General features: G+C 34.3%; 2 protein-coding genes across 2 annotated transcripts; both read left to right on the forward strand.

The window, feature by feature from the left end:
* Positions 1 to 723: 723 nt before the first annotated feature.
* On the forward strand, positions 724 to 7,616 carry LOC104265378 (14-3-3 protein gamma-like). The gene is made up of 7 exons (XM_026840924.1): positions 724 to 1,607; positions 2,096 to 2,232; positions 3,721 to 3,894; positions 5,212 to 5,338; positions 6,000 to 6,163; positions 6,750 to 6,845; positions 7,094 to 7,616. The coding sequence occupies exons 1-7, from the start codon at positions 1,580 to 1,582 to the stop codon at positions 7,157 to 7,159; spliced, it is 792 nt and encodes a 263-aa protein (XP_026696725.1). The 5' UTR covers positions 724 to 1,579; the 3' UTR covers positions 7,160 to 7,616.
* A 3,258-nt stretch (positions 7,617 to 10,874) lies between these two features.
* On the forward strand, positions 10,875 to 14,024 carry LOC104265377 (14-3-3-like protein 2). The gene is made up of 6 exons (XM_009859253.3): positions 10,875 to 11,060; positions 11,489 to 11,623; positions 12,280 to 12,454; positions 12,567 to 12,727; positions 13,240 to 13,335; positions 13,577 to 14,024. Exons 1-6 carry the CDS (start codon positions 10,938 to 10,940, stop codon positions 13,646 to 13,648), a joined length of 762 nt encoding a protein of 253 aa, XP_009857555.1. The 5' UTR covers positions 10,875 to 10,937; the 3' UTR covers positions 13,649 to 14,024.
* Positions 14,025 to 14,747: the final 723 nt, after the last annotated feature.

Raw genomic sequence — 14,747 nt, forward strand, 5'->3', positions numbered from 1 at the left:
AATACGATTTTTATAATTATTTGAATGTTCTTTGTTTACTACCCAAATGGTACGAGAAAATAGTATGTAAAGGTGTTCCATCTTCCCCCTCCCTACTATAACCCGAAACACTGTTTAATTTATTCGTATACGTTTTCAACATAGATTAAAATATTCATGCTTAATTTCTTTTTCAGGTCGTTTAAGTTCCGTGGAATATTCCTAAACGCGATTACCGTGTAAGTGAATTTAAATGTAATATGTTTTAAACTGTAAGCGTGTTTTAACAACTATTGTTTTGTCGCTATATCCTGTCTTTTCGTTTAAAATATTTCTAATTTTTTTGCTACCGTAATCGAAGAGACAAATACAGTTATTATTATTGTCACAAACATATACTCCTGTTGCGTTAAATGTTGTTGTCTATATACTTATAGTGCGCGCGGGTTTCTGGGTCGTTTCACCCAACGGTTTTACCTGCTTATCTAGAAAGATAATTACAGATCACGGAAGTCGTGGAAAGTAACTGCAAGGTCTTGAGCCAAACAAACATTTTCAATGTTACGTATCTATGTAGATTGTAGACGCTTCGGTCATCATGCTGTTTTGTTAGTGTGTTTTTTTTGCGTGGTCTGCACTTTTTAACGTAAAAAAGGGTGGCGTGATCTGTAGTATACAAAGAGAAGAAAATGCAGCATGAAATGAAATCTACTGCTCACAGATACAGATTTATAACTCCAATAGATTAGCGTTTTTAAATTCCAAACGTTAGGTGGCACCTCGGAGCATTAGTAAAACTATATGGAAAGCCCAGACATGGAAATGACGTCACTTCGTGTGATTAGCGAAACGCTTTACTTGTTTTTGTCCTGTCGAAGTTATATCATGCAGCACATGGTATAATATGCAACACATGCCCTTGCAATTATACTGTCAGGAATGATAATACAAGTTGACGGAAATGTAAAACCTGGTATTGTTTTAAAAATTTTACGACTTTCTTTACAGTTTCGTGTACATACGAACATATTGATAATTACTTCAAAGGACACGAAGTATAGTGTTTGTAGGTGGTAATCTACATTCGGCCGACCACACCGTTGATCACTCTTTACCAGACACCGCTTTCGTGTTCAGAATAATTGGCCGTCCGCGAAAACCTGGGATGTGCGCTCGTGCGTGACACCGGCCTGACGTCATCCCGTTGAAGAAGGAGCGGCCTCAGTTTGCTTGACTGTCGCCATCTGGTTCGACGTGGTGTGTGAGAGAGAAGTTGTGCCGGAGGGTCGAATTAACGTCGGTACTTGATTAGCAGTGTGAGAAGTGGCCTCCCTTTATGGAAGTTTCGATCAGTATAGGCGAGTCAACGCAGAACGTTTTGTTGTGCTATGCGTTGAAATGGTGTTTATGACAGATTTATTGAAGAAAGTAGAATTTAAATAGAGATGCATGATTCAGTGTTAGTTTATGTCTTATCGTCGCGTGCTTTACTTCTGTGTGAATCAAACGGTAACCATGTTCAACTTCAAACAGAGAATTGCGATTACCTGTAAATTAAAACAATTTCCACTGTGAATATCACTTATTTCAAAACATAATCATGGAACAAACAGACAATGCGGAAGTAGGTGAGTAATAAGCAAAACAAGTTTCTAACTTAATGCTATTTATGTTTAATGAAGAAATGGTTCTTAACAGCATTAATATTCGGTTTGTGTAGTGAGTAATAAAAGCGTTTCATAATATAACGGCGCGCCTTGTCCATGAACCCGTGCGAGACGGAAAATTGTTTGTTGAGAATATTTTTGAATGACCTCAAATTATTACGTCATACGGGAGGGCGGAGTTAAATTATAGTTTCCACGCCGTATTATTCGATTTGAAACTCTCCTAAGAGAATTGGTGAATGCGAGTCACCGAATCAACTCAAGCATTATGTTTCCGCAACAATTTTCTGCCTGAAACAGCTCCAAGTTGGTTACGTTTGTGCTCGAAGTACATTCAACCGTTACACATTGTTTGGTGCTTGCTGGGATAACTATAAATCTTAAAATTATCTCCACCACTTTTAATCAATTTTTGTAATGCAGTTCTGATAACAATCTTCGTGTTTCAGCACCCGAGGTACCCGTAGATGCAGAAAGGGCGGAATTGGTCGAAAAAGCTAAAATGTCCGAGCAAGCTGAGCGGTATGACGACATGGTCGAAAGTATGAAAAAAGTAGCTCAGAAAGACACGAAATTGCAAGCTGAAGTAAGTTATTCATAAAACCGCTCAGCGTATTTTAATTACATCTTCTGTTAATGTAAACATGGGTAATATTTTAAACTTTTGTGTTAAACTGTTATCGTTTTTATTACCTCCGGTCGATATTGTAGCTTTTCAATTTTTGGCCATTACCAACGTCTCTAGTCTCTACCAATATTTGCATTAGGTTGGTTTGGGTTGTACGGACGTCATTATTCATTTCCAATACTTTAATGTTCGATAAAGTCAAGCCAGTCGAACTTGCTCCAATATTGATTTACATAATTTAGAGCTTTATGTTCTGTTTGTTCAATCGTATTCCCCTTTTTCTTCGGTGCATTCGACTTACATACTGTTAGTCTTTAAACACATAAGGTTTTTTAAATTATGAAAAGCATTGTTAAAAATGCCACTGTGGCTACGTAAATATTTTTATTGGTGGAAATTATATAAAACCAAATTATTGTAAAGTAGAGTGGGGGGAGATGGGACACCTTTAGCTCCTGATAGCCAAACATCCTGATCAGGTTTTTAACAATTAGCAATGGGAGTCCTGAAGAATGAAGATACGATTTCATGGTTCTTTGAATGTTCTTTGTTTACTACCAAATTGGATGAGAAAGTAGAATGAAACGGTGTTCCATCATTTCCCACACTAGTATATGTATAGGCCAAAGCCAAACCATGAATTTTGATATGATGCTTACTTTTACTGGATGTTTAGTTGGTCTAATTTAACGTCATCATCGCACAATACTCAAGGTTTGGATTTCTTTTATATGCACTTCATAAACTGTCGGTTATGATGAATATAGCTTTGCTGGTTTGTGAATATAATCGAACATCCGAATCTTTGTACCATGTTTAGCTCTAGAGTCTGTTTAGGAAGCGTCACATTACGTCATCAGTGTTTGCTATTGCTTTATAGGAGCGGAGGTAAATCCCGGATGTGACGCCGGCTCGCAATTTCCTTTGATTCACGTGACAACGCTTCGTCGCGTTTCAGATAACGCATGAGTAATTTTTCGCTGCACCAATGAACGATGCTATGTACTACTAAATACTTTCCCAGTAAAACAAACAAACCCACGACCAAACTACACCTAAATAAATAGTATTGCAGTTTGTGTAACCTAGACACGTAGAGGTTTGGGTAAAAAGTATATCAAAGGGTGTATTGATTTCGCGCGCACTATGCGCTCTTCTACTTGTTGTGAGCAACAGACTGCTGATCAATTATTTATGTCTGTATTACGGATGGCTAGATCAAACAGGATTTGGTGCAAAACGACTTAAAACAATTTAAAACTTGACTAGTGTCTGGCCAACCTGATGTGAATATCAAGTATTTTCAAGTAATATTTAATGTGATCACTGCTGAAGGTTATTAACAACCTGCATTGCAATTGTTTGGTGAATTTTTATTTCGTGTACAGTTTTTCTACATCACCGTTCATTGGTAATCAAGTTATACTCAATCATGTATTTCAATAGGAACGTAACTTGCTGTCGGTCGCGTTCAAAAATGTAGTTGGGGCAAGAAGGTCATCGTGGAGGGTAATTGCAACCATTGTTGGTAAAGAAACCGAAGAAAGAAAGGTACAGCTTAATACTGCGTATTTATCCAAGATAACCAGCGAGATTGAAGCCATCTGCAAGGACGTAGTGGTATGATGTTTATTTTATTTGTTTGGTATCGTTTTGTTTAGTATTTATTTAGTTCCTTAGAGTTTAAAACAGTCGAAACGCGGAAATTAAAAGTATGTGTATTAAAGTGCAAAATTGTGCCCAAAAGAAAGAAAGATCGAAACAAAAGTAGTGTGGGGCAAAATAGAACGCTTTTTAAATCTTTTTACTTGTCTAATAAATAAAAAAAGTGTTACAGTATTGATATTATCAATTTTTAAAGGCGGAAAAAATTGCGTAATAGTAAGGTACCATTTCTAATATAAAATATAAAAATGTATTCAAAATTCGACTATAATGCAATTATGAGAAGTTGCAAATGCAAAATACAGTGTAGCAATACCAAATTTGTGACAAAATACAAACGTTAGTTTAAGGTATTGTTATTTTATTATAAGTTTTAATGTATGTATGAATGATACAATATTTATCAAGTGATGTTCTCACAACACCAACTAACGTTCTGACTGTACCTATAATTCATACACCAACATAGGTATAATATGGGATACCGTTAGCACCGAAATCCCATATTTCATGATCGTGTTTAAACAATTGACAACACTCTTTTAGCGGTTATATATTTCTGTAAACAATCTTTGGTTAATGCCAATTGAAACAAGAAAAGGAAATGATAGCATGTCCCATCTTACCCCACCCTACTATATTGTGGGTGACAAGTTTAAATATACAAGTGGGGCAAGATAGAAAATGTTTGAATTTGATTTTCAAAGTGTATAATGTTATTTAGTGTTATTTACAAGTATATGATAGTAAATTAACGATTTATTAACCAAATTACCAAAGTATTTTAAACGATTCATCTTACCCCGCTGTGACCAAGGTATTCGGATCGCTTAAAAAAACACCGTGTCCGTTTTAATATATATGGTACTGTTGGGAAAGATTGGATACCTATAGCACATTATATCAAATAATGCTGATCGTGTTTTAAACAATTACCAATTGTATGTAAAAGTTCTGAGGATACCGTTTTAAAATTCTTTGAATGTTCTTTGTTTATTACCGAATGAGACAAGAAAATAGAAAGAAAAGGTAACCCATCTTCCCTATCCTACTCTATTTCTTTAAGGTGCTTTTAACTATTAGCTAAAAAGTCTACAAATTAATAGTATCAACCCAAAACCGCCAAATGCATTTTTTTTAAATATGGATCACTATGTTCTTATTATGTTCAATCTTCCCCCACTTTACTATTTCTACAATTGTTCATGCAATGTGTTATAGTTTTGATTTTGAATCTGTTTATGTGTTATAATATAGTTTTATACTGACCAGGAACTCATTGACACAAGCCTTCTCAGTAGAGATGACTTGGAAGTAGACAGTAAAACATTCTACATGAAGATGAAAGGAGATTACTTTCGTTATGTAGCTGAGGTTTTAAAGGATGAAAAGAAGACTGGTAAGCACAAACTACATTTTCGCACATATCATCATTAATCGTAGTTGTACTTAATTCACAACCATACAATTTTTCATTGGTTATGAAAATTTGTTCCAACTGTTGAACCTAATTAAACCCACTTTTAAAGTTTCATTCCCGCATATAATTTCCAAATTAACTTAAAATTGTCCTGAATCAGTTTATAGACGAGTATATAGCGCTGGTTATGAGCATTGGACCAGAACGTCCATACTTTAATCAAGGCAAAGTAGGTTGTTGCTTAATTTCTGTATTGAACTATACGATCGATGTTGACCCAATTACTCGGCCCTCCCAAAATGGCGAATTCTGACAACCATATGGCGTTGAACGTATTTAGTATTATCGTTTTTATTGTTGCCAAGTGTAGCGTTTATTTATGTTTACACGTTTCAACTTGTTAGAAGTATACATTTTTTATATAGTAGGGTGGAGGAAGATGGGACACCTATATTTTCTCGGTAGTAAACAAAGAATATTCAAAGAATTATAAAATCGTATCCTCGCGACTCCTATAGACCGTTTTTAATTGTTTAAAACACGATCAGAATATTTAGATATTATGTGCTAAAGTTGTCCCATCTTCCCCCACCATACTATAAGTATATTTGTTTATACGTTTAAAAATTTAAAATTTTAGCTTTCGGCGAAAAGGCAAACGCATCGTATTCAGAAGCATACGACTTATGCAAATCCGAGATGCCTGCGTCCCATCCAATCAGACTTGGTTTAGCACTCAACTACTCAGTGTTTTACTACGAAATCCTTTCAGATTCCAAACAAGCACTTTTAATTGCTCAAACGGTAAGATTAAAAAAACCTTTGTCGGTTCGAATTAGACATTGAAGGGGGCATGTATACCAACACAAAATGAAAATTTGTATATGGATAGAGATGCTCAAATGCCAACTAAAGGTACCACTAAAGTTTAAATAAACGAAACAACTTAAAACAACATGCGTGAAATCGAACCGATAGGGTAAAAGCTTGGCTGTGCAACAATACCTAGAGTTAAAAGGTGTCAACTCAACTTTGACCGTTCTAGTTCTAAACTACTAAAGAAATCCAGTTAATTGCAACAATCGGTTTTCTTTATGAATGTATATTTATTATTTTACTGTATTTTGTTTAATTTTCGAGTGAACATATATGGCTATAAACGTTAAGTTTTATGTCTATTACAAAATACCGAAACATTTTTTTAACGGTCAAAGTACGGCCTTCGTACATCTGTTTTATTTTACTCGATTTTTATCAGAAGTTGTTTTTTTTAAAGTGGTACTGTTAGATCATATTTTAACATCATGTACCAAAATGCAAGTTTTCATTTTTTGTTGGTATGTCTCATTTAATTGGCGATTTATTTCAAATTGTTTTATGTTTGTGCCAGGCGTTCGACGAAGCCGTCAAAAACATGGACGATTTACCATCAAGCACATACAAGGATAGCACTCTCATTATGCAGCTACTTCGCGATAATATTACGGTTGGTATAACATTCGAAACTATTACAATCCTCCACACGACACTGCTGCCCTGACCATAAATTTGCTTTTGGTGTTGTGAGGTTTTAAATCCATGCGCTTGGATAGATAATTGTTACATTACTTTCTGAATTGAAATGCCATAGAAAAGTAACTCCACAAACCGTTTGTTTCTAAAACAAGCTGCTGTTGCTTATTTAGATCTACATTCCTAATGTTGTTTTTAAATAATGCCCCCTTTTTACTGTAGCTATGGACAGCTGATGCACCGTCGGAAGACAAATCAGATGATGGAAATGAAGAAGATGCCGCATAAAGAACAAACTATTATTTTGTCTTTGTTAAACTTATCTTCTTGTGCGTCATACTGGTTACTTTTAAGTAGATTTAGTCTGTGAGATACATTTCGTTTTGTTAATCTCTTAACGTATTTTTCAGCGTTTCGTATGTGAAACTAAAGACGGACTACAATTAACTAGATCATGTTGTTTTTAAATGGCTAAACACATTTAGGTAAAACAATCCAACTTATATCAAGAGAAAGTTATAGTCAAGCGGCCTAACCTTCTGCACAGATGATAATCTATGTTGTATGTTTATTATGTGCAACTGTTACCGATTGTGTAAGTTCCATGTCGTGGAGGTATAATTTCCGTATGGTAATACCTTTATTACAAGCAAATACCTGTTACGAATTGTATTTATTGGTAATCTAATTGATCCCACTTTGTTTTATGTTTCCCGATTAAATAAAGTACAGTGGGGTAAGATGAGACACTTGAGCACATATTGCCCAATATTTCAAATATTAAAATGGTTTTGCGGATTTCTTTATTGATTCTCAAACAGGCGTGGTAAGATAATTTAAAATTCGTGTTATTTTTATTTAAAAAAATATTTAACGTAAACAACACGAAAAAGTATTTAACGGGCTCTGATGGCTTCTTAGTCAAACCTTGTTGGTATGTATAATTTACAAACGTTATTTTTGTGCTTATTGCTTCCTTAATTGGAGCGTTTTATGTATACTTCTATATTTCAGTTTTTCTCAAAAGTCAAAGACTTATTATATCAGACAAAATTACACTCCACAAAATATTTGAGCCGTTTTAAAACTGCCCTCACAATGCTGTATTGATAATTCAAACTTGCGGACCAGAATATTTCAGTTTTAATACTAAAAAACAGTACCCGCCTTTGCTGTGCTCTTTATTGGACGTAATAATACTATCATATTATAATACTGTAACATTTCTTTTCGTCTAACATTAAATGGGTATACCTGTGAAAGAAGATTTGGAAAAATGTCACCACCTGCCCCGCATTTCAACATACCCCAAGCACCCTTATATAAATGAATGAATTTAGCTTACTTTATCCTCGCGTGACTATAGAAAACGACAGTCGTTATAACACGGGTAATCATACACCTCGTGCCAGCTTACGAGTTACCATGTATGTTAGTTTGTGGGTGATATATACATGTTTTCTTTTGTGTGCACAACCGTTTCACCAAAACAGTGACGGAATTTTTTTTGGGGACTTGGCGTTTTACGTAATCGTTCAAAAAAGTTGTTTAGCGAAACTTTTAAATAGAGCGTGAAAATGTTTTACTTTTTGAAGACGTTTTAAAAAAAACGTATAGCTGAGTAGAAAGAGTGTTTGATGCCAGTAAAAAAAAACGTCCACAGCGCTGTAGAAAAGTGGTCATACCGCTCCTGCCTCTAAGATTTAACTCGCTCGAAGCTCTACACTGCTGCCATTGTGTATGTATGAGAATCGCTGTAACCCAGTAGTTCCTTATGGGTTGTCTAAATTGTCAGACACAAAAATTCTCCCATAAAGTTCCACTTAAAACGTTCACTCCTATATAGTAGGGTGGGGAAGATGGGACACCTTTTCATTCTATTTTCTCGTCACACCGGGTAGTAAACAAAGAACACTCAAAGAGAATATAAAACTGTATCCTCTCGACTTCCATAGACCATTGTTATAGACCAGTGGTTCCCAAACTGTGGTACGCGAAGGTCTCCCAGGTGGTACGCATGCAACTTATTAGGTTTACTCCAAACAATCGTGAGGCGTTGCTTTACGAGTGTACGAAGTATTCTTTGCAAACATTTCTATACTTTAATTCTGCACAACCTGAAAATGTATTTTAAGCACCTGCAGGCTAAATAATCAAGGGGACAATCGATATTATAAAGCAAATAACAGACGTGTGAATTGTTATTATGTCGTAATCAATTGCCAGGTCAAAAACAATCGCTATTATGATGCAATAAATCCCTGTGTGAATTCCTACTATTACGTAACAAATATGCTACTTGGTTGAGGAAAACATTGTAAACATACAGCAGTGCTACTTCTGGAACATATTTAGGTTGTTTATTACCGCACGCTGCCCTGTTTAATTTTTCTGTTGCGTAAATTATCAAGCGATCCAAATTTTGGCCTTGAGCCTTTAGTAATGTAGGTGGTACGAGAACGCTACATAAACCAAAAAATGGTACGCGAGGTAATAAAGTTTGGGAACCACTGTTATAGACCGTTGTTCGTCACTAACGCTTTAATAACCCTTCCCCGCCCAACGCCTTGCATATAATCTGTGAAGTGGGTTTTTCGATACTTTCAAAACACGCGCAGCTGTTACAACTAATTTTGCAAAAGTATGTTTTTTACCGAATCTAACCTCGAATAAGCTTGAACTAAACCAGAGTCGTATAAACACCTTTCTATGGCTCTGAACTAAACCAAAGTTAGTATAGACCAAGTTAGGAAACGGCGCTCGTGTCCGCCATTACGGAGCCAAGTGAATCGCCTATACAAATGCATGGTCGGCATGTGTTCATTTAGTTCTTGTAAGCGATACAAAGCTAGAAAACACGTATAGCGGTTGTTTTAACATTTAAAATATAATTTCTAATATGAATCTTGTTATATAATATTAAATCTAGGAATTAATGTGGAGTAAATTAATATTTTGACTGGTTTTCGGCGTACAGTATGGTTTAACAGGGTACTTTACGTTGGCGATTAAGACTAGCAGCAATCAGCTTACATAATATATGATCATACGTACGAATCTACAGAGCCATTCTTTACTACATTTATAATCCAACATGAGTGGACATGCAGCTCCAAACTGCTTAAGTACTAGTAGATAAGGTGTTCGGGTTTTTCGATTACATAAAGACCCGGAACGCAAAAAAGGTAGCTTACTAATTCAAGCAGAGGACCAAAAATAGTAACTCAGTATTGTTTTCCTCAATGTCACTTCGATATTAGGCAAATTTTACAAAGATACCTTAAGTTTCGTTGCCGGGTATACGTGTTAAGTTTGTGAGCCAAAGAGTAAAATCACGACAATTTACATGCAAAACTGCAGCTAGATACACCAGATTATGGAAATATTATGCCTTATGCGTTTTTGTTTGTATTTTTATATTTTAAACATATTGTTTTATGTTTTTGGATAATAAACTTGATATTTTTTGTTTTTTTTACTCTTTAATCGATTGAGTGTTCAATAAAAGTTGATAATTTATGTGAGGTTTATTATTGTGATAAGATATAACATTAGTAGAAAGCCATTTTTACGCGCAGAAGTGCTTGGTTTTAAAAAAATCGCAATATTTAAACGAAAAACAGCACCCAGCAATGATAAAATGCTATGCCGTGGGCTCCGTAATGGCGGCGACTATTACGTCATAGACGCGGAGACAATGGATAACAAAACTCGTTGTTTTACAATCCGTTTCCTAACTTGGTCTATACTAACTTTGAACTAAACCACCGCTGCCCTCTTTCACACAACCGAACAAGCTTGAACTAACTACCGCTTCCCTCTTTCATACAAATGAGTCATGCGACCGGCATATGCGTTTGCCGCAACCGTTGCTTATTACATATCACAGTTCGCCATCAGAATAACTTATTATTATGTAAAATGTTACAACAAATGAAATATTTTACAAGTTTATCGATGCGACGAAAGTTTTAATAGTAAATATATTTATAAGACAGACAAGCGTGCCCTTGGCAATACCATTATAGTTCTAAGCTGACTACATGTGTATATAGGCATCGGTGATATGAGTGAAGCTCGAGAAAACTTGTATTTGCAAGCCAAATTGGCCGAGGCAACGGAGCGGTATGGCGATATGGCGGAGTTAATGAAAGAAATGGTGCAACTGTGGGGCTTACCAACAGAAGAAGTAAGTTTGTTTTGCATTTAGGCATATTCGTTTGTTTTCCATCTACATTCTGACTGTTGAGAAATAATTCAAGTTTAAAAATCATAGGTTGACTTAATTCAATTAAATTTAAGAATATTAGTTTATGATACTTATTTTCAGACCAATTTGACATAATAACTTATATGATTAAATGTATATGGTGTTAAAGATTATATTTAAAACAACTAAATTGATTTAATACATGCATAGTCTATGCTTAACTGTAGTGTTAAATTACAAAGTTTGGTGTTTTGTATCAAATGAATGACACATACACAAAAAGTTGCTTCCTGTACTACAGTCATCACATTGTGCATAACTGCATAGGTATACCACTGACAAATAAACTCCTATTTATCTGTATATATATACACAAGGTTATATAAGGACAATATTTTTGCATTCAGGAGCGCAATTTGCTTTTGGTATCATTCAAAAATCTTGTGGCAAAAAAGAGATTTGCATGGAGAGTTCTGAACACAATAGGCATAAACTGTAAACATGATAAGGATAACAAAATAGGGCATACATACAGAGAAACTGTAAGTATAAATAAATGATCTTTGTTAATAAATATTTACCACTTATGCTGAATATTAAACGGTTCTTCACCAGAATATTTTTGGCTTGGTATATGTATGTGCTATCGAACAGTTGCTATAATTACTAGGTGCAATGACCAGGGTTAGAGAGCTTTTGCTTCCTGAGGCCCTGGACTCAACACTGCTGCTAGTGTGAGCATAGAGGTCCTTGTACAGGACACTTAAAAGCGATTGTACCAACCCAGCAGTCCTTGTTTTTTTTCCAAATTGACTGACAAAAAAAATAGAAACACAAAATTATATATATGCTTGGTAACTTGTGTATGAAGTAGGACACCTGTGTTATAATGACTGTCATTACCCCACCACCACACAAGGATATTATATTTAGAAATTGATTTTATATTAAAATACCTGCCTATTGGAAGTTTATCTTAAAAATTATTAAAACAAATGGCTTGTTTGTCTGCTAGGTGTAGCGACCCTCTTATTTTCTTCTAATTAAATGTGATATGTTTTAACTGTAACCTGTTTTAAAGGGGCTGTTTTTTCGCTATAATCTGTCTTTTTCATTAAAAATATTTCTAAATCTTCGCTACAGTAATCAAAGAGACAAATACAGTTATTATTATCTATTAAAGCTGTTTTGTTTGTAGGTTGCTTTGGAACTGAAAGATATTTGCAATGAAGTAACACAAATGATTTCTAATACTTTGCTTGATCTATGTAATTCTGAAGAAAACATAGAAAATAAAGTGTTTTATTTAAAAATGAAGGCTGACCATCTGCGCTACATCACTGAGGTTCTTGTTGAAGAAGATGAGAAAAAAAGTAAGATAACTTGCTTTGTAAGATCTTAATGTCCTTTCACTTGATATGTATAAGTTCCAAGGGAAAATTAGGCTGAATAGTTTATAGTAGCGAATTTGTGTTTATTACACAGGTGTTGTTGAAGATGCTGATACAGCGTATAAAGAAGCATTAAAATCTGCTGAAAAATTGCCGAACAGTCATCCAAATAAACTTGGACTCGCTCTTAACTACTCAGTTTTTCAATATGAAATTCTCAAGAATGTAAAAACAGCCTGTGCACTTGCTAAACAGGTAGGCTAGTGACCAAAGTTTAACAGATTTAAGCAGCTTATTAAGCATGAAATGGTCATTTTCACTTCTTCTAGTTATTGTTCTTTGTGATAATTGTTTCCACATTTATTAATTAATTCTCGAATTAAGGTTGATTACAACCGATGCAGTATTTCTAACTAAGCATAGTTATATAAACCATAGTGTTTAAAATAGCACATTAAATAAATGAATGTAGTTTAGTCTAAATAATTAACGAGTAATTATGATTTTAACGCTCGCGAGTAACGTAAACTGCCGAACATCAGGAACCTATTAGTAACACAGTAATCGGTACATTTTGTTTACATTACATCACAAATATAGAATAGTAGAATAATGACCTTTCTTATCTCTCATTAAAAAAAACAAATTCAAAATATTTGCATTCGATCGAACTAGAAAGAGTGTAATTACTGAACTCGTATGCTAACCAATAAGCCACAAGTATCACCTCTACAATGATTTTCCATTTTTATGTCGCATTATTTCAGGGTTTGGATGATGCTGTTGAAGAACTTAACAATCATAATGAGAATGTGTTTAATGATTCAGAGCTGATAATGCAGCTACTGCAAGATAATCTCTCAGTAAGATTTTAAAATTATAATTCTGGGGGTAAGATGGGACATCTTAATACATAATATTCTATATTACTATACCCTGTTTTTAACAATTAACAATGGTGTATAGGAGTCCTCCGGATATGTTGTTTCTTTTCTGTCAAATGGAATGAGAAAATAGAATGAGAAGGTGTCCCATCTCTTCCCACCCCACTATAACATAATTAGCAACAATAAAATATATTGACTAACCATTTCCAATCTGCAGTTATGGACACAAGAACAAGATTCAAAATCGGAAAGCAATGATGATAATAAATCAGAAAACTCAGATCAGTAGTATGGTATATCGTATATAATTTAATACACAAATGTTTAATACTCAAGAGTTTTCACAAGATTTTATGTTCGTTGTATGTTTTGCAGTTATGTCCTATTTCATTGTCGCAAATCTTTGTTTTATTTATTTTTGTCATGTAAGTGCAATATTGTTATTTCTACCTATAATAATGCAATATTAGTGTTTATTGTTTAAATTTAGTAATGTATTTTACCTGTAACCTATGCTGTATGCTGTATCATTGCAAACAAATTTGCATGTAGTATATTATTACAACCAAACGGTTCCTCTGTATCTCTTTTCAAAAAAAAATTGTAGGTATAAAACCAAAGTAGTATGAATTTATGATATAAATAAAACAGTAATTTTGGATCAATTGACATGAAGATATTTAAATCGCAAGTACTGGCTTATTAGAAGTTAATGATGATAAAAGAAAACTTTATAAGTAACAAATGTATGAAAACTATAAAGTAACAGAAGTATATTTGGAATATATTTATATTTTTTTATACAACATTTTGTATTTTTAATTATTAAATTAGAGCTACCCATGAGGTATAAATAATTGAATTACAAACAAACGTTTCAAAGTTTGGCAATAACTACCGGAACAATTACAATGTGGGGCAAAGTGGGACATGAAGGTAAAAGTTTTTTATATTAATCTGCAACTTTAATGCAGTCTGTGATGGTTTCTTTATCACATACACCATATGTATACAACTTTTAAACGGTATTCTTGTGCTTATTGCAACCTTGCATTTTTTATCATGCACCTATCTGTTTTTTTTTTAAAAACTAAAACTCATTTTCAACTTGCAAATTACAAAAATAAAGCTCGTTGAATTGTATTAAAACTGCCGAAATTATCAAATTCAAAATATTTGTATAAAATTTACCTGATAAAGATACTAGATTCTGTATGGGTGAGGTCCGTGAGGACCTGGGATTTAGTCTGGCCCATTAACCCAACACCCTTACGAGGATAAAACCTTCTGTGGAAGTGCGTCCGGTTGTGACGTTGTAAGTACGAGTGTAGTCCTCGAATGATGTTCGCAAATCGTGTGAGAACGAGTCCACAGATGGGTCCCACGGG

This window comes from Ciona intestinalis, chromosome 2 (genome assembly GCF_000224145.3).
Source record: "Ciona intestinalis chromosome 2, KH, whole genome shotgun sequence".
Classification (NCBI taxonomy): Eukaryota; Metazoa; Chordata; class Ascidiacea; order Phlebobranchia; family Cionidae; genus Ciona; species Ciona intestinalis.